This window comes from Myotis nattereri (genome assembly GCF_964212035.1).
Source record: "Myotis nattereri genome assembly, chromosome: 2".
Lineage (NCBI taxonomy): Eukaryota > Metazoa > Chordata > Mammalia > Chiroptera > Vespertilionidae > Myotis > Myotis nattereri.
Genome location: NC_138076.1, coordinates 175,226,662 through 175,252,156, shown reverse-complemented (window position 1 = coordinate 175,252,156; position 25,495 = coordinate 175,226,662). Strand labels below are relative to the sequence as shown.

Sequence of the window (25,495 nt, the reverse complement as noted above, 5' to 3'; positions counted from 1 at the left end):
TGCACAGTCATCTGCATTTCCCACAAGCCGTGTTCATTAAAAACAAGGCCCAAGGTGGTTGGTTGTGTTTTTCTCACCATTGTATTCCAAGCTTCCATTTCTGAGACTAGCACGTTTGTACAATATTGCTGAACCATTCAATCAGAATAACAAATATTCTTTGCGGATAATTTCAAGTTACTTGTAAGCTATGGTTTACACATCACTCAAATGATGCTTTTGTTTTCCCTGCAGAGGAGCCATCTGGGGGGAGGTCCTAAGAATATCAGCAGTTTGCCCTAGCTGGTTTGGCTCAGTGGATAAAGTGTTGGCCTGTGGACTGAAGGGTCCTGGGTTTGATTCCAGTCAAGGGCACAGGCTCAGGTTGATTTCAGAAAGGAAGGGAGAGGGAGAGAGAGATAGAAACATCAATGATGAGAGAGAATCACTGATCAGCTGCCTACTGCAGGTTCCACTCTGGGGATCGAGCCCACAACCCAGGCACGTGTGTGCCCTGACTGGGAATCGAACCATGACCTCCTGGTTCCTAGGTCAACGATCAACCACTGTACCACTCATGACATCCTGGCCATAAGATGCAGCCTGGCCATACGCAATATATGCCTCAGTATCTTGATTTTCTTTTGAAATAGATGAATAATAATGTGTTCACTAGCATATTTATACAAAATCACCTTAATACCAGATTTTGACAAAACAGCATGTTAATGTCACTGTAAAGAAGAAGTATCTTATTGACTTGGAACTTCTTTTTCCTCTTTCCTCCATCATTATACAAAACTCATTATCATCATACACAAAGAAATTCAGAAACAAGAAGTGTAATAGATGATTAGATGATATCATTAAAAGAAATCATTGTGCCAGTTTAACTGAAAAATAGGATGGTGGTGGGTATTATTCCTGTATTTAAATAACTGCAGTATTTTTGTAAAGTATTTTAGTATACATAAAATGCTTTCATATACATTATATCTTCAGATTTAATGATATAGTAGTCAATTTTCAGAGATGGGAAAATTTTTAAAAATATTCTAGTTACCTGTTCAAATATTTGGCTCCCTCCCCCGCCCCCATCACCCCTTGTAAATATGAAAAGTGAAATTCAGAGCAATCAAGTGACTTAATAAGCCAAAGTACAAATTACTAGCAAAACCAAACCCGGTTCAGTCAGATGGTCTTTTACAGCATTATACTGTAAGTAGTTTTCTGGCATTTTACGCATGAGAGAACTGAGACTGAGGTGGCTGTGACCTGCCCAGGGAATAAAGACAAAGAATAAGGAAAAAGAATAGGAAGGCCTTCGCTTTGAATGCATTTCTAACTGCTTAAATTCTAATATTCTTGTTTAATTATCTCCACAAGCCTCTTATCATATGTTCCTTTTGTTATTCCACTATCCCAGCCCCCAGAGTCACAAAGGTGCATAGTTAATTGAAATGCTCGTTTCAGCAGTTGCAGCAAGTAATATGATGTTTTTCTGACCATATTGCCTTTATATATATATATACATACTTATGTATATAAAGCCATAGTGATTATCTTAAAAAAATAAATAAATAAATAAATAAATAAATAAATAAAACCTCTGGGAATTAAAGTGAAAAACTCAGGTACTAATTAATAACTCTCTGTATAAAAACTACAGCCAATGTCAAAGTATTAAGTTTTGGTACTTTGGGGGAGCTGTTCATAAAATCATGAAGCAAACATTGTAAATAAAGAGTACTGAAACGTAATTTCTTTTCCTCCAAAATAACAATTCCCAGGGACCCTTTGGGCCACTCAGAACAGACAGCACTGACTTCTGATTCAGAACCCTCATTACTTCCAGCTCTCAGCTCATCTTGACAACAATGAACTCACTGAACATGAGTCAATGGCTGTATCAGCAAATCACGACTAAAAATAGCAGCTTTCTAAAAATACTGACTATGCACTTGTTTCTAGTTGCAGTGGTAGTTGGTCCTTCTTTCAAATGTGGACTTACCAAGCTAACAAAAGATGGGACTGTATATATTCTGAATTAATTCAATTAGAAATAGGGAAACATGGGTATGTCATGCAAAAGGGACAAGGTCAAATGACTAGAAATATTCCTTCAAAGTCACACATAAATCTTCAAAATTTTTGCAAGAATTAAACTGATTGGTACAACTGACAACTCCTTATATTAATGCCTCTCCCAAATGATAATGACATTAGGTTTTATTTGGAAATTTTCTATTCTATAAAAAGATCATTAAACTAACTGATTATTCTCTTGGGACTACAGAATATAGTCTCTCTGGTTAAAGTACTAAGTATCTAAAGTGATATTTAATGAGTTATAAATTAATTTAACACATACTTTCAATTAAATTTGCTACAATTACTCAAGTTAATCATTTGTGTAGATTTTCAGAAATATTATTTAAAGTTAGTGTTGGTAACACAATTTAAACCAAAGAAATTGACTTACCCTGCAACAGTTTAGTTCCTCTGCTGTAAGTATGATAGTGCCACATTTCTTCCCTGGAATTCCTCTAAAACAGCAAAAAATATATGTATATACATTAATATTTTATATTTACAATACTATATATTTAATATTTGTACAACCAAATAAAGATAGTATTACTAATAGGTGGGCTCTTTCCTAACAAAATATATTCCCAGTTCCAGCATTGAGTTTATCCTATATTTCCACACACCCTGATGAAGCTAAACTTTGATCACATTCAACATGTCAGCTCTCTGCACAAGAATCTTCAGTAGCTTCATATTATCTAGCATATCCTATCTAATAAAAGAGAAACATGGTAATTGGCGTATGACCGCTACCCTTCCCATTGGCTAATCAGGGCAATATGCAAATTAACTGCCAGCCAAGATGGTGGCCGGCAGCCAGGCAGCTTGAAACTAACGTGAGGCTTGCTTGCTTCAGTGACGGAGGACTCCAACATTCCCCGCTTGCCGCTGCAGGCCTCTGAGCTGCAACTCTAAGCAACTATGTAACAAATATAGAAGCTAAACAAAACCCCAGAAACCTGCTTTAGTCACCGGGCTTCAGCCAGCCGGATCACAACATTGTAAGCAAAAGCCAGAAACCTACTTTCAGCAGCGGAGGCCTAAGAGCTGGAGCCAAGCCTCAAAGCTAAAGCTGGTCCAGAATAAAAAGACAAAAAGGAGCGGTTGGGAGCTTTAGTTACCCCCAACCTGAAAACAGCCCTCAGCCCCTCACCCAGCCTGGCCAGGCACCCCAGTGGTGACTCCCACCCTGAAGGGAGTGTGACCAGCTGCAAACAGCCATCATCCCCTCACCCAGGCTGGCCAGGCACCCCAGTGGGGACCCCCACCCTGATCCAGGACACCCTTCAGGGCAAACCAGCCAGCCCCACCCATGCTCCAGGCCTCTACCCTATATAGTAAAAGGGTAATATGCCTCCCAGCACCGGGATCAGTGGAGCCGCAAGGTCTCCCGGCACCGGGATCAGCGTGACAGGGGGCAGCACCCAAACCTCCTGATCGCCCTGTGGCTCTGTGTGTGACAGGGGGTGGGGCCACAACCTCCCTATCGGCCCTGCTCTGTTCGTGACAAGGGAAGGTGCCCCAACCCCTGATCAGCCCTGCTCTGTGCCTGATAGGGGGGAACTCCCCAACCCCCTGATCGCCCTGCGGCTCTGTGTATGGCAGGTGTGGCACCCCAACCCCCTGATCGGCCCTGCTCTGTGTGTGACAGGGTGCGGTGCCCCAATCCCACCCCCCACGGACCCTGCTCTGTGTGTGACGGGGTAGAGCCATAACCTCCCCATTGGCCCTGCCCTGAGTGTGAGAATGGTGGTGCCCCAACGCCCTGATCAGCCCTGCTCTGTGGGTGATAGAGGGCGGTGCCCCAACCCCCTGATGGGCCCTGCTCTGTGCATGACAGGGGGCAGCGCCCCAACCCCCTGATTGGCCCTGCTCTGTGCTTGACAGGGTACAGAGCCCCACCCCCCTGATGGGCCCTGCTCTGTGCGTGACAGGGGGCAGTGCCCCAACCCCCTGATTGGCCCTGCTCTGTGCGTGACAGGGGGTGGCGCCGCAACCTCCCTATCGACCCTGCCTTGAGTGTGACAGGGGGCTGTGCACCAACCCCCCAATCGGCCCTACCCTGAGCGTGACTGAGGGTGGCATCACAACCTCCCGATCGCCCTGCTCTGTGCATGACAGGGGGCGGTGCCCCAACTCCCCAATTGGCCCTTTTCTGAGCCCGACCAGGGGCTGCACCTAGGGATTGGGCCTGCCCTCTGCCACCCGGGAGCAGGCCTAAGCCAGCAGGTCCAAGGGGTCCCAGACTGCGAGAGGGCACAGGCCGGGCTGAGGGACCCCCCTCCCCTGCCCCCGAGTGCACAAATTTTTGTGCACCGGGCCTCTAGTATATGGTATAAATCTATAACAAAACTTTCTCCTGTGGTTACTAATATTTCTATTATGTAATTAAAACCTATCCTAATCTTGGTTTCATATTTCTTTCTCCTTTCATCAACATGGTAACTTATTTGCACTTATGTCTTTCTGCCATTCCCACGCCCTGATATACCGTAGGGTGTTTAACTATTCCCTACCCTGCCTCAAATTTTCCATATCTTTATATGAAACTCCAGTTGTTCTATGAAACCTTATCCCAGTCAATTTCACACAAAGCTCGGCGTTCTCTGCACTCCCACTGCACTTAGAGGCTAAGCATTTAATCTTTCCTAAATTGTTAGAATCATATATTCTTTCCCCTTGTTTTCTCAAGTTGATTATAAGCTGTATAAGAGCAAAACTCATGAGAACAAACCTCTTGTAAACCAAGAGAGTTAAATATCTATACATAGCAATTGGTCATACATATAAGAAAAATGTGTAACATAAGCAGAATTAAGCAAATTGCAACTGCCATTCAATTTTCCTTTGATGTGTCTCTGGTATATTTATGTTCACATAGCTTCTGGCTGACACTATGAGAAAAGTTCAATAGGAAAATGCAAGGTGTGTGCATGGTTTCCTGCTTTACACAAGGGAGAAGTCAAGGAGAATTTTCCAAAGGGCAATGTTTGTTCTAACAGTATATTTCATGCTTCTTTTCTCACAAATCATAGTTCAACTCTTCTGTTTGTCCTGGAAACTAAATTGTGAAATTAAAGCCCAATGGATGTTTCTGTTCTCAAATATATTATTCATCCCTGATAGTTTTATTTGTACCAGCAGGTATGCAACAAATACATGCCCCTTAATTTCCACGTATACAGGGATTAGAGTGTTAATATCTCGACTGGGGACAAGGTGGAAGAATGGAAAGTTAAAGTATTCTCAATTGTGAATATATCAATGAAATTATACTCACTCTAAAACTGTTCTACCCTTTCTATCTTTCTATTCTAAAATTTCTTCTGGAGAGCACCACTCCATCTTGAGCTAAAAATGCCAGATTGTGCAGGAAACTACCTATCACAAAATCTCGTTTCCTCTATCTCTTTACTCCCCATTCGGGAAATTGTAAATGTCAGGATCTTCCATTTTCTCCAGGTCTTTATGACTAAGAGATCAATTAATTTATCCTTGTATGTTTTTTTTCTTACAATATTACAAGCAGCATTTCTCAGTTAATTTTTCTAATCCAACTGTACCTTCTTTTTCTTCTTTCTGTGTGGAAATCACAAAATGTATACTTTCGGCATTATGGCAAACTAAACACCTTAACTGAACAACCAACCACCTGAAAATACTTTGAAATGCTGATTACAATTTGCAAAAATTTTTCTCATGGCTCTGATAACCAGGCAAGAAAGTAAGAACCAATCAGAAGTAGAAACAAGCAGAGGCAAACCCTGGTGAGTTTGATCTTGGGCTTGTTTTTAATGGCTGCTTAGGGCATAAAGATAAAAGACCAAAAAAAAGGGGGGGGGGCGGGGAGGGAGACTCACAAGATGAGAAATTCAATAAATGGCCAGCTCACAGCATAAAGCTTCACTCACAATGACTACATTTCTGGTTGATTGTAGCATTTATTAGATATAAACATCCCCTTTGGAGGTATGTACAAAATAAATCCCTGCCTGAAAACTTGGTGATGAATAAAAGAGAAAAATATGTCTCTTAGTAATTCAGACCTTACCCAGGCTTGCTGCCTTAATTTCTACTACCTGGGTGGTCATAAAAGCTTCTAACCAAAAATTCAGCAAATGCAAGTGATCATAAGTGCCTGGTAAATGCAAAACCTCTCTGAAAGAGTTTGCCTTGAAACTACATCTGAAAATAATCTCACATTAAGTATTAAATATATATTTACAAAACACTGAAGGAAAAGTGTACCATGTGTTAGAGTCTCCAGAAACAACCGACTGCAGAATCCAACATGGACATAGAATAGTGGAAATGATAGTGGGGAAGGGCATGTAATAAGAGTAGAGCCACAGTTGTTTAATAATTATTCACCTTACTAATTATAGATAAGAGGTTTTCTTACAGACCCTGGGAAACTGCAGGATGAAACAAGGCTGTAAAAAGATAAGATGTCTCGATGAGTCAATTACTCAGAAAAGAAATACATTTTGAGAACAGACCAAGGACAGGACACACTTTGATTTGGTTGCTGTGCCCGGACCCTGACCCCCTCCAGGAGTTTTTCTCAGGGATGCTGGCTATTCCCTGGTCCCAGGAACAGGCTGAGCTGTTAGTAACATCATATAAGATTAGCCACCTTGTTCCCAAACTTTGAGCTCCTGAGACCCGACCCTCCCCTTTTCCATGTTACACTTGCAGCTCACAGTTGCTCATAGCTAACTTTTCCCTCGTGTGTATACAATCATCCAACTGGCAAGTGGGGGGTCAGAGTAGAATTTTCCAAGGTGACCGACTGCTCTCCCTATGCTGCCGGAATTATTGGAATAAATGCTCAGATAGGATTCAACCCTGTCTCTGCTTAATTTGGCTCAAGTAGTGACAGGCGGCCTCCAACACATTGTGTCCAGTTTCAGAAATATTATGCACAGTATATAAAATGTAAATATGTATGATATAACTAAAACTTAAAGAGAAAAATGGAAAGCTGGGTAACTAGCAAAAGCCAATAAAAATAATCAAGAATATTTGGAGAGCCCAGCTGGTGTGGTTCAGTGGTTGAGCATCAACCCATGAAGCAGGAGGTCATAGCTTGATTTCCAGTTAGGGCACATGCCCAGGGTTATGGGCTCAACCCCTATTATGAGGTGTGCAGGAGGCAGCCGATCAATGATTTTCTCTCATCACTGATGTTTCTCTCTCTCTTCCTCTCCTTTCCTCTCTAAAATCAATAAAAAAAATTTTTTAATAAAAAATAGAAACAAAAATTGTCACACTATGTAAAAATAATAATAAAATTTATCCATTAGTAATTTACAATAGATATCAAAATTTAAGGCTTCAGAAAATTCAAAAGGAAAGAATGGATATACTCAGGGCGAGAAATCTAACCTTAATGAAAACCAGTGTATATACATTAATAGCAAACCTATAGATTTTAAATTTAAATATTTCTAGAAATAGTTACTGTGTCATAACAAAGATTCAATTAATTAGGGAGATATGATATCAATACTGAATGCATCTATAGTTATAGCTCCAAAATATATACAGAAAGAACTGATTGTACTACACAACAAAAAGTATGCCATTATGTGGAGCAATTTCACTAGTAACCTGGCAAACTACCTTGGCCAGTGATCCAGGCTACTACCACCAGTGGTAAGTCATGTTTATGTCATGTACCCCGATACGATGCAATAAGAAGGCACTTCACCTTTGTCTCCTTCCCCTCCAAACCCATAACCCCCATCTAACCATGGGAAAAACACCTGACAATCCCAAATTGGGGGACAATCTCAGAATATCTGACTAGTACTTCTTAAACCTGGCAAGGTCATCAAAAACAAGGAAAGTTGGAGAAATTGTCAAAAAACAGAAGATACTGGGAGACAAGATGACTAAATGCAATGTGATATCCTGAGCTGAATTCTGAAACAGAAGAAGGACATTCATGGAAATACAAGTGAAATTTAAATGAAGTCTGGAGCTTAGTTAATTCTAATGTATCAATGTTTGTTTCCTAGTTGTGACAAATGTACTAGAGTAATGTAAGATATTAATGTTAGTGGAAACTGGATGAGGAATATACAGGAACTCCCTGCACTATCTTTGTAACTTTTATGTAAATCTAAAGCAATTCTAAAATATAAAGTCTATATTTAAAACATTGTAAAGCAAGAAAAGACAATGACAGGCTCAAGAAGTATTCCAGTTTAAAAGAGACTAAAATCAGGACAACTAAATTCAATGTGTGATTCTTGATTAAACTTTAGATTGGGGGAGGGGGGGAATAGCTTTAGGACATTAATGGAACCACTGTTGAAATTTGAATATGGAGTGTGGATTAGATAATATAATTGTATCACTGCGAAGTTCCCTTGTTTTGATCATCATGTTTATGGCTATGTAAGAGAGCATCCTTATAGGAAATATACACTCGGGCATTTAGAGGAAATGGGGCACAATGTCTCCAACTTACTCTCAGATGGTTCAGAAAAATCAACAAAATCTAAAATATTAGAGAGGAAGAGGTGAGGGATGGAGGTGGGGGAGAAAATGATAAAGCCCATAAAACAAAGTTAACATCTGTTCAAAGTAAACATTCTGGGTAAAGATCATACAGAAGTTTCTGGTACAACTCTAGTAAATTTTCTATACAATTGAAATTATATCAAAGTAGAAAGTTATCCCAAAACGATGTTTTGAAAAGTTTCCCAGACTTGTTTTTACTGTGATATTTTGTGGCATATATGAAAAATAATAGAACTCAAGCTCAAAACAGTTAAAGGTTTATCTCAAGAGAATTATTAGAGATGAGTAATTCTTTCCAAAATTAAGCGCACGAAGAATAAAAGGCCTTTTGAGAGACTGGGTGGCTTGTTTTTTGTTTGATGTGGTTTGTTTTGCTTTTTGTTGATTGTTACAGTTGGGTTTTTTCCTAACTGTAACATTTTTCGATAACTCATACTACTTCTCCATTACCGCTACCACTCTTAGTTCATACCTTTACACTTTTGCTTGGGTTACTGGACTTTTCTTGCTCCTATCTGGTCTCAGGCTGGTACTCCTTTAATTTATCCTCTCCATGATGCCAGATTGATCTGCTCATTAATGCTAATCATGAAGCCTTCCATCTTCCAGTGGCTCTACATACATCCTAGGTAATTTTAAACTTACTCATTAGGACATAATCACCTTCATAAAATCCAGCCACTGTTAAGTTTCTGGTTTCATCTTTCCCAACACTTTCAATAGAGCCACACTTTTCATTCCCTAAATCCACCACAAATGTTTCATTTCTCCCTGACCTCACCTGAAATAGGCAGCCTACCAACCACTCAAAGAATCTTTTCATCTCAGGGATTTCTACCTATAATTCAAATTTGCTTTAACTTATGGAACATTTGTAAAATGGACCAAATATTATGTCATAGAAAATTTACTAAAATATATCACATTTATTGGTCAAGAAATTTTGGTTAGACACTAATGACAAATGTCAATTTTTAAAACATTTTTAAAAACTCATTGTTTAAAAATAATAAAAGTAATACCTGAAACATTATACTACCTTAGTATTTTGTATGTAAAAAATTTATAAGCAAAATGGCCACTCAGTGTATATAAAACTTTAGACAAAATAAATAAATAAATAAATAAGAAAAAGTCATCATGAAATTTTATGAAATCTCAAGGGACTCCAAATTGACAAAACGATTTTGAAAAAGAACCAAGTTGAAGGACTCATACTCCCTGATTTCAAAACATATTATAAAGGAGCTACAGTAATTAAAATAGTGTGGGTGCTGGCATAAGGACAGTCAACTAGACCTATGAAATAAAATAGAGTACCCAGGAATAAACCCTCACATGTATGGTCAAATGAACAAAAATTCCAAAACCATTCAATGAGGAAAATACCATCTCTTCAACAACTGGTGTGAGGAAACTGCATATCTACATAAAAAGAATAAAAGTGGACCTTTGTTTTATACTATATATAAAAATCAACTTAAACGTAAGACCTAAAACTATAAACTTTTAAAAGAAAACACAGTGAGAATATTCATGACATTGGTCTTGACTGATTTCTTGAATATGACATCAAAAGAACAGAAAAATAGATGACTGGGACATCAAACTTTAAAACATTTGTACCTCATAGAACACGTAAACAGAGTGAAAAGACAATGGGAGGATGTATATGCAATCATATGCCTGATAAAGGCTTAATATTCAGGATTTCTGATATAAATTACTATATATAAAGAACCCCTACAACTCAATGGAAAAAATATCAAATAGGACTAAAAACCTTATCTCATTCACAGCCCAATATTCTCTGCCCAGTAAAATAAACCAGAGAATATCAGTAGCAGTCTAATTTTCAGGGAAGTTAATAACGATGACTTTGAAGGTCAACTATTCCCCCAAAGTTCACGGTATGTTCACATACAAAGATTGCACAGTAAAGACATGTACTGCTTCATTGTAAATTTGTCTGTTTCTCACCTTCAAGACTAACCATTCTCCTGTCCTTCCTCCTCCTCTTCCTTCTCACACTGACTATTGATCTCTACAAGCACGAGGGCCACAGCACAGCTCTCAGAATAAGGCCACATTTGAGTCAGATTTTTAAACCAACCCTTTAAGGCTCAGGCTCAAGTTGCCCTCAAGCCCTATTCTTGTGCTTTAATGTCATGTCTTCTGCCTTATTCCCAAGCTTCCCTTCTGTTTTTCTTCCCCTCCCCATAATTCTCATTGAACTTCAGCACCCACAGGACTTCATTCTTGAGTCCTATGTCAGAGCTGGGATTCTGTGTCCATTAGACCACTGCAAGCTGGTCTTCCAATTATCACCTGCCTCCAAGTCCCTATCCCTGTAGTCTTCAACACTTTTCAGGACACTTACTAATCCCTCTTGGATCCCTCTCTTATTTTCTACCTTCCACTAATCGCCAAGATCAAATGCTACAACAGCCAGCCTCCAAAGAACACAACCTGCTCCCTATGCCAAAACCTCTGCTAGTTCAGTCACCCTTGGAGTTCCAGCTCCTCCCCAGAGCAAGAATCGCCTTTCTCATCACACCAGTCCCTGCCTCCTTGCCCCATGCTCTCATACAGAACCAGTCAGTCAAGCCTGGATCAGAGTAACAGGAACAAACAGGTCTGTTATTTGATGAATGTAATAAATGCTTGCCTCCCAGAGTAGAAAATGGCAATCTTTCTTAAACTGGTACTGATCCTAGCATTCTGGAAGACTTTCTGAATCCACCACTGAGGTCCCTAAAGATAGAAGACGTATGACTGACAGCATCACGCAGAAAATTAGATACAATCTCACAGCATGAACAGACACACTGCCACTGCCGAGTGGGTATAATGCCAGATCATAATGGGATGATCTAAAAGAGAAGAGCTGATGAGTCATAGGAAGTCACAGTAAATGTTGCAGACAAATTAAGTAGCACAAGACTCATTTTCGGAGGGGGAGGGGAAAACAAAGTGTAGGACAGAATTAAGATATGAGAAATGAGTTTGCTAAAAACTTGAATCCAAGGGAACAGACTGTTGGAAATTGTAAAAATCCTGAGTTGCTATTAAAAAGTAAATTAAAAATAGCTAAACATCAATTTCAAAATAGTTCACCTAAGTTTCTACAAGATACTAAAAAATAACTTTTTTAAAAATACATATTGTATTGATTTTTTACAGAGAGGAAGGGAGAGGGATAGAGAGTTAGAAACATCGATGAGAGAGAAACATCGATCAGCTGCCTCCTACACACCTCCTATTGGGGATGTGCCTGCAACCAAGGTACATGCCCTTGACCGGACTCGAACCTGGGACTCTTCAGTCCTCAGGCCGATGCTCTATCCACTGAGCCAAACCGGTAAGGGCTAAAAAATAACTTTTATTGTCATAAAAAATGAGAAAAATATTTTAAAATGACAACAATAACTGAAAAACAGAAAATAAAAAGATGAGTTTAAATTCAAATGCGGATTATTTAATAGGGCATATGGCTATGTACAAGAAACTATTTTTCCTTTGTAATAAACATAACTTAGTTCTCAAAGACCTGATTAATAATAAATAACTTAAAGCTCTACTACGCCTGCTTTGCATCTTCAAATTTTCTAGTTATCATCATTTTAAGAAGTCTACTTCTGAAGAGATATTATAAGACAATTGCAATTAGGAAGCTAGAAGAAATTATTCTGAATACCTGAACAGAAAATAATTTAAACTGGGCCATTTAAAGGGAAAAAAACAATGGAATATTATGAATAATTTAGAATACAAAGGGGAAACTAATTGGAAAATAAATCTCTAATCTAAAACAAATTAGTAAATAATTTGCACTAAGTTCCTTTGATGATGCCATTTAAGAAAAATAACATCCGGGACACAAGATGAGTCCATTTTGTGAACTGCAGGTGGATTATCTGCCTCAGGAGGTGTCTGGTGCTGCATTCAGAAGCCTATACTCATCCACAGGGGACAATCCCCTAACTCTTAACAAGACTGACAAAAGTCACGGCTGCAACGGGAGAGTGTACAGACTCTATTTCTACCTCCAGCCAGGAGGAACCGACCACAAAAACTGGTAGGATGTTTAGTGACCACCCTACAATGTTATCTTTACATGGCTAAGTCCTGGCCAGGGCAGGTTCACAGGGGAAGAGAGGAACAGGGGGAGGCAAAAGGGACTATGAGCTAGAGATGTAAGAGATACATGTAAAATACATATCATTTCCTTAATATGAACTTCACTATTTCTATCATGCTTTTTCATATACTATCACTATTTTCATATACTATATGGTAAATCATGAAGGCTTTAGAAACTGTGTTTGTCCTAAAGCTGCCTATCAGAAAAGAAAACACTTCCCTGACCTTATATTATTTCCAGTTTTCTCACTGGCTCCCTCCTTTCTTCCAAAGGTATTCTTTCTTCTACTGAAATATTCCGTATCGTCCACCCTGCCGATCTCTCCCCACCATCTGCCCATTAGATTGATTTTAAAAAACAAGCACATGGGAAAGGATGTCCCTGAGCAGGGGAAGCAGGGATGAGGGTGGAATCTGCACACATCCGTGGAGTGGACCAGCGGCTCTGAAGAGCTACTCTGACATTACGGAAAGAGAAAATTTCCATGCAAACAGCATTTCACTCTCTTCCTCACCCTAACTATGCGTTTTAAAACAAAGTGTATGAATGCTTTTGATTGCTTTTCAGTAACATTGAAGGAAGGGGGTCAAATCCCATTTGAATAGAAGCTACATCTTCTCTTAAAGCACTTGAACTCGCAAGAACCCAAGACAGCAAGCATGCTCAGTTCAGAGGACCTGGTTCTTCAATCCCCATGTTCCCCTTACTCGAGACACATGCTTCTCTCTTAGCTAGAATTTTTTTATAAAAGCCATTATTTTCTCAAGCAAGAGGGTGAATGACTACAAAATACTCCCCTTCCCCCCAATCCACTGAGTCGGAGTAATTGCTCAGATGAGAGCATGTGACTATATTCCTCTATGTTTTAATTAATAAATCCAAGATATCCTTCCGTTAGGAGGCTAATGACATTCAATTTTACTATCCTATTTTTGGTTAATCTTCCATTTGAATTCCTTCTCTCGCATTCTCTTTATCTCAAGCAGTTAATGTAATTTCCTCAGGTAGCAGGTCACCATTCTACCATTCTTATCGTTTTGTTCTTTGCTTCATTCTTTTGTAGCCAATCTCTTTCCCACTCGCAAGCCCTACATTTTGTCATTTTGTCACCCATTTAATGCCAATATTTGCCTAGCTATACTTACTAAAATTTTAAAATATCCCACTGCTCAAACATTAAGCCCACCTTTAAATCCTTTCATAATGTCTATTTGCCTGAGAAGACTGCCCAATAAGGTCAACGGCTGAATAAAAGATTAGTTGCACATAGTTTTAAAAAATTGAATTAATTAGAATTTTTTCAATAAGATAGATATAGTATCAACATTTTCCTAAATTACAAAATACCCTCAGATGACATGAAGTGTGCAGTTACAATACCTTCATTTTATCTGAACAGGGTTCTAAAGCTTTACCTCATTTATGCTACACCGTCCTCAACAGGAGCTAGGAAAAATCTAAAGGACATCTCATCTCTTCCAGTTATGTAAAATGCTGGCAACTCAAATGCCAGCAAATACTCCCCACATTTGCATATTCTGCCAATCACTACTCTAGGTATCTAAGTAGCATGAATTTGTTTTCCTTAGTCTTATCTAGTCGGAATTGTTGAATTAGCTGAATAAGGACCACATCTTGCACAATATGTGGGTGGAAAAAGACATGTAGGTTATGACTATTACAATATCTTTATTAACTCAATGTTCACATACTCCCAAAGTTAAACCTATTTTTACGAACTCTATATTCTGTTTACCATATACTGCAACCAATATAATTAAACTTTTTAACATGTTTCAGGACTAATATAACAATGATTTTTCACTGGGGAAAAAAATGCTATGTAATTTAAGAGCTTTCTGAAATAAAGTTATGATTTCCTTTTATGGAGAAAAAAATCAGATAAAAATCTCTAATAAAATTAATTTCAAAATATGAGTGCAAGTTCCATAAAAATATCTACTCTGTTGCTCAGAAATAAAAATTATATTTTAACTATCTTTGTCATTGTTTATATTATTGATTTTTTTTTCCTGAAAAAAAATAATAAAGATAGATTTTGTGATTTTCCAGGAATCTCAATGGACTTGAGCACTAGACTAAAAAATGCAATAATAATTATATTCATTAAATAATGATATGCACTTAATAAAATATTTATGTATAGTTGCTTTATAAATAACGTACTACTTATCTATTAAAGTGAACAAAATATATTTAAATGAGCTTCCACATCCTATAATTATATGTGAAAACAAGTTACACTTGAAAAGAATGTTTAAAAGGTAGTTCATAGCCAAATGTTTCCAAACCAACATTTTATAGTAATTTTCTAAGAAAATCAAATTAAATAAAGGAAGCTAGAATTCATAGACCTCTTATTATCTTAAGAAGTTCTTGCAGCCAAAACCGGTTTGGCTCAGTGGATAGAGCGTCGGCCTGCGGACTGAAAGGTCCCAGGTTCGATTCCGGTCAAGGGCATGTACCTGGGTTGCGGGCACGTCCCCAGTGGGAGATGTGCAGGAGGCAGCTGATGGATGTTTCTCTCTCATCGATGTTTCTAACTCTCTCTATCTCTCTCCCTTCTTCTCTGTGAAAAATCAATAAAATATATTAAAAAAAAAAAAAAAAAAAGAAGTTCTTGCAGAGCACTGAACACATTAAGTATTGAATTTTATGCAGGGAATGTAAAAATGATGCCTCAGCCATAGTGTTTGATGTCAAAGGTGAATAGATATGTGGAGTTTTGACATTTATTTTGTAAGGTTAAGATTCTTAAAAGACTGGTGAAGATATAGATTCAAAATTCCCCAAACCTTTAGACATTGCATTTAGCTCTGCATATGCCTTAGTATTCTTCCCAGATCTTTTGATCTTTTATAAACAATTAGGTGCATCCAAATAATTGAAATTAGCAAGAGGAGAAGAAGGAGGACAGGGGAAGGAAAGAATAAGGAAAAAATGTCAGGAGTTTGTTTTCCGCATTTTTGGAACTAGAGAAAATAGGATTATCCCATTCAACTAATAAAAAAAATAAAGCATGATTCCAGTAATTGAAGGTGAAGGTAGAAGATGTAACCCACAGCAATCACCTTCTCTAACATTTACACCTATCTCCTCCTTTACAAACCAATTTTGTAATAAAAGTTATTAACACCTCAATCACCAAAAATGTATTTATTAAACATATGGTATAAAAGGTGGTGCTACATATAGTCCTGCCCCCAGGAGTAAAATGTCTTTCAAAAAGTTGTCATTCCTCTCTTGAGGCCCTCTGCTGGGGAAACAGAATCAAGTCTCAAACAGTGCCTTTAAAATTGTATCACTAGCATCATAGATGGAGGGCAGTACTATATCATACCTCTGTGAATGTAAAATATCTTCTACCTGCTTTATGATACAATAGTAGTGACCATGCTTTATCAGAGCTGGTTTTGATGCTGTTATTCTAGAATGTTTTCTTTCCAGATGATGACAAAGAAGCTAATGAAAAAAAAAAAAAATGGTGCCAGGTATTACAACAGTAACAGAACTTTGCTGTTTCCTGGACCTTTTAATCTTTTTTTTTTTTCAATGGTTTGTGCTAGATATCTCTATAATTTTGCTCACATGACTGCAGAACTTGGAAAAGATCTTGCTGCTATTGATGCATACCACACTGCTATTGGTCTTTTTATATAAATATATAAAAATACATTTTTTTTGAATTTTTGGAAGCTGTGCTGTCAACTTCAAAAAAACTCTCCCATTTGTACTGAGTTGGGTTGGCATTGTACAGAAATTAACAGCCATATCGGTCTAGAAACATTCAACAATGTTTCCATTGTATTAAATATGTAAGGTTTTAATCTACATGTGTTTGATAACAGAAACTAATAAAATACTCTCTAAATAAGAAAAAGTATGAAATCTAAGACAATAGTACACCAAAAGGAAAACAACATATCTCCTTGTTTAAATGTGTTCATTTCATTTTGTGAACATTTTGTAGCAAGGCATATGACAGCTGAAATATAACTTATCCTTTATGAACATGTCAAAATTATTTTTTGAAGTAAAACTCATAAATAAGATTTTAAAGCCCACATTTTGTGCACAAGCATGTATTTATCAATTCCAAACTGCAAAAATAAAAATGAGAGTTAACATTTCATTGTCTGAATTTAAAAATACTTACACTATTGGCTTTTCCAGGCGACTTCCCTGTGAACCAACAATCTCCCCCAATGTACAAAACACTTGTCCCAGAAAGTCCTAAAATAGACAAAAGAATTAAAGTTTATGAGTTCCCAGGCTGTCTTATACTATATATTTTGTAAATCACACTTGCATTGCCTTCATTACTGAAATGCTGACTTCTCTAACTTCTAATATTAAATAAAATAAGCTCAATATGCATTCATTTTAGCAATGTGATTCTCTCCTAAGTTTATACAGTATTTTGTCCTTTTAATCCCCGGGCAGGTTTGTTACTGTATTTAGACATTGCGTTCATTTTTCACATTAAAATGGAAATGGGGAAAAGTTCCAAGATTTGAAGTCACCACTGGCTTGCCTTTGGATGTCTCTGAATCCGCTAAGCTTTTGGCTGAGGAGGCAAAGTGGGAAAGCACAGAACAGTCGTGGCTAACAGTACCAGCGCCACTTACAGAGAGGTCCTGGCTACAGCCGGTCCCGGAGCCACACTGCCACGTGTCTTTCCAGTACCACTTCCACTGCCTGTGACTGTGCACATGATTTCTCACCAGGTTCCTCTTCTCTAACCTGTATGAGCCCCCCTCACAAACTTGTTTTGAGGGTTCAATCAGTTTACTGCATGAGTTGATGTTAGTACATATGTAAGTGCCTGAAACTGGGTCAAGTATAAAACACTATAAAGTTCATTAGAGTACACTCGATGATTTTAACTTTCAAAATGCAAGATCCGTTATTAATGCTTCATTTCACATAAAAAGAAACTAAACTTCTAGGAGGCTGATGTACCCATGTTTTAAGCAGTCTCTAAGCAGCAAAGTCAGAGCTAACTCATATTCTACGTGGATATGCTGCCTAAGAAGTTAAATATCATAAATGCAATGCAGCTTCACATGCCAACAAAATAAGGGCTCCAACATCATCTGGATATTTCGGGCAAGAAATATGGAGATGGTTTAGGCAGAGCCACTTTCTAGTTGAGCCCGTATGTAACTGCGATCTGCCCTAAAGAAAAAAGTGGGCGATCTCCCCAAATTTGTGCAGTGAATGGGGCCAGACAAAGCTCCAGAAAGAAGGGAAAAAGAATGACAGCGAACAAAATGTTGTTTTAAGTTTTACTAAAAATTTGAAATGACTAAAAAGCCACAAAAGTAAAAACAATGTAATTCAGTTAAAAAAAAAAAAAGTAGGGAAGTGAAGGAAGGGTGCTCTAAGGCCCATGAGAGAGAAAAAGACCACTGTAGGCTAGGCTAGTCAGGGAGCTATTTTCCCAAAGGAAGTAAGACTTGAGAGCCAGGTAGGAATAAGATCATGGAGAGGAGAAAGCTGGCCACTCTAGTCCTAGAGAACAGATCAGAGCTATAGGCACATCCATAATGAGGAAAGACTGGGTCCAAATTAAAAGGCAGAAATGAAGATGAAGAGCAAGACTGTGGAGGGTCCCTTGGCCAGGCAAAAAAAAAAAAAAAAAAAGAAGTTTGCCTTAGGAAAATCAGAAGCATTCTGAAGATTACTTAGGTACCAGCTTGCAGAATGGACTGAGGAGGGAGGAAAACTCTGGAAGCCAGATCAATCAGAAGGCGATAGCAATTAAGAAGAAGCATAGTGTTAAGGATCAAACTGAAGTTGCAGAAAATAGTAGGGAACAGTGCACAGAAAAGTGACGGGATTTGGTGTAAACTGTACTTGCACATTGTGGGGAGGGGGTACAGTATTGAGAGGGAGAGAGAGACAGAAAATAATCTGGACCTGGAACGTGATGGCTGACGGAATGACAATACTTTCATAAAGTTGCAAATCATCTAAAATTTTGCTTTCAAATAGGGAAAAAGTACTAAAGGTAAAGCTGTCACATATTTAAATTAAATATTCTTAGTAATTCTATGTCTTTTCCATTTTCAAACTAGACTTCAAAAATGTTTCTGGGTTTTTTAAGCAACCCTAAATTTTTCTAAGACTCACTGCATATAGTTAGGGCTAAATACTAAAGATTTGGAATCTATCATTGCTCTTCTGAATGAGCAGCAAAAATCATATATGAGGGATCCAGAATTCTTTTCCAGAGATACTGATATTGATGGGAAGCTGCACATGCTACATATTAAAGGGTTCTGGACAATGGACTAACATGTCTGAGTAAAAGTTATTCTGTGCTGTAGTTATCAAAGAAAATAAAACGAAAGTCTTGAGCATATTATCAATATCCGAGGATTCACATACTACTATCAAACAATGAACAGACAAATATCACCATTGCTGGACACAAAACGGAAATTAAAATAATAAAATGAATAAAATGTGCAACAAAAAGATATAGAATGCACCTACACACATTATCTCCATAGTTATTGCACACTTTGTCCTTAAATACTTATGGCATTTCTGTAGTTGTTTTACACTGTCTCTGCTAGCGTATTCCCTATCAAGGAACAGATTTACTACTCAAAATGCAAAGATCAGAATATAATATTTGTCAACACTGAACCCATTCTTTGGTCATCTCAATGGCTCACATGTCCTATGCATTTACACAATATTAGTAATATAATTAGTGTCCTATAATGGATATTCTTAGACAGTCTGTAGTTAGATAAATATAAAAATAAAATCTAGGTATATAACATGAACTGCTTTATTATCTCTTACTGTGGTGTTTTTTTTCCAGTTTATGAGTCATTATACTATAGTCATATTAGTATTTCCAGTAATAAATCTAGGAACCTTTCCCCAGCTCACACACATAGACCAAATGTAGTCTGGGGTGGCTGTCAGTTGAGAAAAACTTCAAAGTATTTAATCCTATTAACTCTTGGGCTTTTCCCAAACTGACCGTGAGGTCAATAAATATTTGCTGAGTTAATTTTTACGTTATAATCTAAATAATACACAGAACTTAATTCTGAAATTAGTGTAGACGTACATAAACCATACTGCTATTACCTATTGGATGCATTATATCACTCTGTGAAAAGCATCCACATGTTGCCCTGAACCGCATCTGCTAGTTAAAACGGAAAGGCCCAGCTGTGAGAAGCAGAGACAAGAGGCATACAGCACAGCAATGCAAAGCATGACAACAATAACATGAGCTGTGCATTGCACAGGTAGTTAACAATATTAGCAAATCAGAGGGAGTGTTTGGATTATTCCAATACCAATATAATCTAGTTTTATTATTATTAGAGGCCCAATGCATGAAATTCGTGCAATAGTAGGCCTTCCTTCCCCCGGCTGCTGGCACCAGCTTCCCTCTGGCACCCGGGACCCGGGCTTCCCTCGCAGCCCTGGCTTCATCCAGAAGGTCGTCCCGAAGGATGTCTGGTCTAATTAGCATATATGCTTTTATTATTATAGGTACCACAGCTCAAAATCCAGGGAAGCATTGCTATAGCATCAGATTCCAGCTAATTATTACATACACTAGGGGCCCGGTGCACGAAATTCGTGCACTGGGTGGGGGGGGGGGGAGTGTCCCTCAGCCCAGCCTGCCCCCCTCACATACTGGGAGCCCTCAGGCGTTGACCCCCATCACCCTCCAATCGCAGGATCGGCCCCTTGCCCAGGCCTGATGCCTCTGACAGAGGCGTCAGGCCCGGGCAGGGGACCCTCATTTCCCCCCATCACTGGTTCTGCCCCCAGCCCAGGCCTGATGCCTCTGGCCCAGGCGTCAGGCCTGGGCAGGGGACCCCCAAACCCCTCCGATTGCTGGCTCTGCCCCTTTCCCAGGCCTGATGCCTTGGCCAGAGGCGTAGACCCCCATCACCCTCCGATCGCCTGATCAGCCCCTTGCCCAGGGTTGGCGGCGTGAGTGGGGCGGACACCGCAGCCGCCCCGCCGGCTCGCGTCCAGGTCTGCCGGCCAGATCGGGTCCGGGCAACCGCTGGCACTCACGCCCCCAACCCGCTCTGGTTGGGGGCGTGAGTAGGGCGACACCGCAGCCGCCCCGCCGGCCTGTGTCCTGGTCAGCCAGCAGGATCTGGTCCCCGGGGACCGCCAGCACTCACGCCCCAAACGCGGGTTGGCGGCGTGAGTGCGGGCAGACACCGCAGCCGCCCCGCCGGCCCGCATCCGGATCTGCCAGCCGGATCGGGTCCGGGCAACCGCTGGCACTCACACCCCCTACCCGCTCTCTGATGGCGCTGTACCATCCTGCCTGCAATATGCAAATTAGCCGCCATCTTTTTTGGCGGTTAACTGCCAATCTTAGTTGGCAGTTAATTTGCATATCTCACTGATTAGCCAATGAAAAAGGTATCGTTCGTACGCCAATTACCATTTTTCTCTTTTATTAGTATAGGATTTATGTTTCTTTTCTCTTCCCTGTTAATATTCAGGGGAATATCTACTTTAACTGCATAACTGTATAAAGGAGCATAATATTCTAATTTCTTCAAAATTATTACTTTATTATTTCCTTTGTACCAATAGTTACTGATCAATTCTATGCATTTACATTTTATATAATGTAGCTACTTCTCTATGTTCATAATAATTACATTAATTCTATGTATTTTATTTATTAATAATTAATAATGTATTGTATTTATTAATAATTCTGCACATATTAAAAGGTAATACACTTTGCCTTTTAAATAAACTGGTATTGTTTATTGGTCTCTTTGCTCACTTGCTAGTTACCAGTTTTAATGACTCCTATATGTTCTTTTAAAAAGATCTTTTACATACATTTATTTTTTTACATACCAAAGCAGTATAACATATTCCTTGACAGTGAAAATTATGAGGATCTATACTGTATTACCTGTGTTTATATTCTGGCTGACCATTTATTAATGTCTCTATGCATCAGTATCCTACTCTATAAAATAGACATAATAAATAATACCTAGACTAACCGGTTTGGCTCAGTGGATAGAGCATCAGCCTGCGGACTCAAGGGTCCCAGGTTCGATTTCGGTCAAGGGCATGTACCTTGGTTGCAGGCACATCCCCAGTAGGGAGTGTGCAGGAGGCAGCTGATCGATGTTTCTCTCTCATCAATGTTTCTAACTCTCTATCCCTCTCCCTTCCTCACTGTAAAAAATCAATAAAATATATTTTTAAAAAGATAATAATACCTACATATTATATTCTTGAGAGGACTTAATAAGATAATATATGTAAAGCACTTAGAAAAGAGACTTGGAACATGGTAAGTGTCTAAGAAATATATTCCCCTCTTCTCCTCTCTACTTCCCTGGTGTTAAAAGAATATTACCATATACTCAAAATGTATCACTACTAGATGCCAGTACTCGAGATACACTACAATTATCTGAATTAAAAAATATATTTCTTTTCTAAAACTACTTTACATTCATGGTCAATATAAATGCTTATTTGGAGTGAGTGTAATTATAAAACCCGGCCCGGGGGGCATAGCTCGGTGGTTGAGCATCGACCTATGGGCCAAGATGTCACAGTTCAATTTCCAGTCAGGGCACATCCTGGGTTGCGGCCAGATCCCCCATTGCAGGAGGCAGCTGATCAATGACTCTCTCTCTTTCTCTCTCTCTCTCTCTCTCTCTCTCTCTCTCTCTCTCTCTCTCTCTCATCATTGATGTTTCTAACTCTCTCTCCCTCGCCCTTCCTCTCTGAAATTAATAAAAATATAAATAAATAAATAAATAAATAATAAAATCCGAATGTGTCTTATACACCAACTTTATCTAATATCTTAACTAATATTCTACTATATAAAAAGCCAGGGGCCATCACGACCAAAACAACTGGACGGATGACCAAACTGCAGGCTGCGTGGAGTGACCAGGCCAGCAGGGTGGTTAGTGAGGGACAACAAAACGACTGAACAGCAGGCTGTGTGGGGTGATCAGGCTGGCAGGGGGTGCAGTTGGGGGCGAGCAGGCCGGCAGGAGGGCAGTTGGGGGTGACCAGGGCGGCAGGGGGGCAGTGAAGGGAGACCAGGCTGGCAGCATGGCAGTTAGGGGCGACCAGGCTGGCAGGGGAGGGTTGTTGGGAGCAAGATCAGGCCAGCAGGGCAGGGCTGTTGGGGGCGAGATCAGGCCAGCAGAGAAGGGAAGTTGGGGGCAACCAGGCTGGCAGGGGAGGGCAGTTGGGGGCAATCAGGCAGGCAGGCAGGGGCAGTTAGGGGCAATCAGGCAGGCAGGCAGAGGCAGGTAGGGGCAATCAGGCAGGCAGACAGAGAGGTTAGTGGTGATCAGGCAGGCAGGCAGGCAGAGGCAGTTAGGAGCCAGCGGTCCCAGATTGCGAGAGGGATGTCCAACTGCAGGCAGTCGGACATCCCCCAAGGGGTCCCCACTTGGAGAGGGTGCAGGCTGGGCTGAGGGAACCACCCCCATGCAGGAATTTCGTGCACCAGACCACTAGTCTATATATATAAAAGCCTAAATGACCAGAACAATCAGTCGCTATGACATGCACTGACCACCAGGGGGCAGACGCTCAATGCAGGAACTGCTCCCTGATGGTCAGTGAATTCCCACAGCCAACCTCCCCCAGCCAGCCAACCTCCCAGTCCCTCCCCTGGCCCCCGGGCTGGGACAGGGAACCAGGGGTGGGTGGCAGCAGATGCGGCTCCTTTCCCAGGGGGGCCAAGGGCCGCTCCCTCCTCGGGGCTGGTGGCCAACCTCCTGTACCCCATCCCTCCCCCCGGCCAGCAGGCCCCAATCGGTTTGCTGCCCAGCTGCTGGCAACAAGGGAAGGAGAAGTGGGGGAAGGGGGGAACTGCACAGTGGCGGGGTGCCAACAATGGCAGAGTTGGCGTTGGCTGTCTGCTCCTTCAACGCCCGGCCCAGTGACCGTCGCCTCCTCTCTGGCCCGGCCCTGATTGGCCTGGCCCCGATCAGCCCTGATCGCCAGCCAGGCCTAGCGACCCATGGACAAATTTTGATTGGCCTGGCCCCGATCAGCCCTGATCGCCAGCCAGGCCTAGCAACCCGTGGACAAATTTTGTGCACCAGACCTCTAATATATATATATATATATATATATATATATATATATATATATATATATATATATGAAAAAAGAACAGTTTTTCAAATCAAACCACTGGTATAATAAACCAGGAGGCAATAATGGAAAGTGAAATTTATGATTTCTATACTATTAGAAAGCAAACTAATGCCTGCAGTTTATCACTTGCATCATCATTAATAATTTCATAAGTATTCAATAGCATGGTATCTTTCTCCTAAAATGTCTACAATGCTAATCTTTAAATGGCTTTCTTGTTTTATAAAGTGGTCCAATGAACACCTGAAATATAATATCTCTAATTAATAAATAATTTAAATTAAGAGGCATTGACTAGACTATTGATAGCTAGTTTTAATGCAGCACAGTAATTGGGTGCAGTCAACTATCCAGGAGTTAATCAATTTCTTGATAAGATAGAGTCATGATTTGCTTCCATTAATTCCTTCTACCTTGTGTTCATTATACTGATTCTAAACACAGTCACACTATGCCAGTAAGAGCAAGAGAGAACAAGTTATACAAAATGTCTTGCTTTTACAATATTTTAACCAAGTAAGAAAAAAAAAAACATTGGTGAGGAAAGTTTCTATTGCCTTTTAAATTTTACTGTTATTATCTACTACTATTTCATTATTGGCACTCCCTGCTAATATTGCTGACTTACTTTGTTATTTAATTAATTAATATAAATCATATCAACTATAAAGATCAAGATGTGACTTTGTTATATTATGCACTATGTACTAATATAGCAGCAACTCCTAATAATCAAAAAAAGTGCTTCTTCGGTTTAGTAATGACTCATACTAACTTAATGGTTGTTAGCACATGTATATATTGTTGGGAGAATAAGGCAACCTTAATATGAAACAATTGGATTCAATATTTTAGTAGAAAAAAGATGTCACACTTTAGCATTACTATAAAAGCTTTTGTTTTCAGCAAGAATTTTCTTTTTAATGAATAGATTGGTCTACAAATCAAAATGCTAACTCTACATTCAAGATTCATAAAAATTTCTACACTCAGACATCAGTAGTTAAATTATAAATACAATTTCAAAATTATTTTCTAAAGCTTAATTTATTTTCCCCCAGGATAATTGTTAATTTTCAAAATATTTTTTGTTTGCTAAGAGTCCAAATTAAGGCAGTTAAGTAAGGCAGTTGAATGAAATTTAAGCTTTCAACAATGAGTAAGTGGTCATTGATCTAAATTAAGCAATTTTTTAAAAATTATCGACAACATATATATTTAACACTTGCTAACTATATAATATGAATAGATTTTAAAATAAAACTATATAATCCAAAAATATAACAAATTTATAGAAAATATTTACTTTAAGGAGGCACATCACTTTTGTAGAATACTGATACTCATTAGTAAATAAATGAGAAATGTAACATGCTAACAGAAAATAAGTAAATATTCTCACTATATAAACATGGCAAGACAAATCAATAGGCCAAACAACTAGAAAAACTTACTAAATATTATTATTAAATACTATGAAACATATTAAATCATTATTAAATAATAATATTAAATATAACAACTATAGAACAATATCATTATTAAATACTAAGTCCTGAG

At 39.2% G+C, this 25,495-nt stretch overlaps 1 protein-coding gene across 1 annotated transcript in view; it reads right to left on the bottom strand.

Moving 5' to 3' along the window:
- The window catches only part of CPNE8 (copine 8), a 193,277-nt gene that overhangs the window by 104,336 nt on the left and 63,446 nt on the right, over positions 1-25,495 (bottom strand). The window contains exons 6-7 of the mRNA XM_081083691.1: positions 16,923-16,999; positions 2,462-2,525 (exon numbers count right to left, since the gene is read on the bottom strand). Of these exons, the coding sequence (XP_080939817.1) occupies positions 2,462-2,525; positions 16,923-16,999 (141 nt within the window). The remainder of the gene's footprint in view (positions 1-2,461; positions 2,526-16,922; positions 17,000-25,495) is intronic.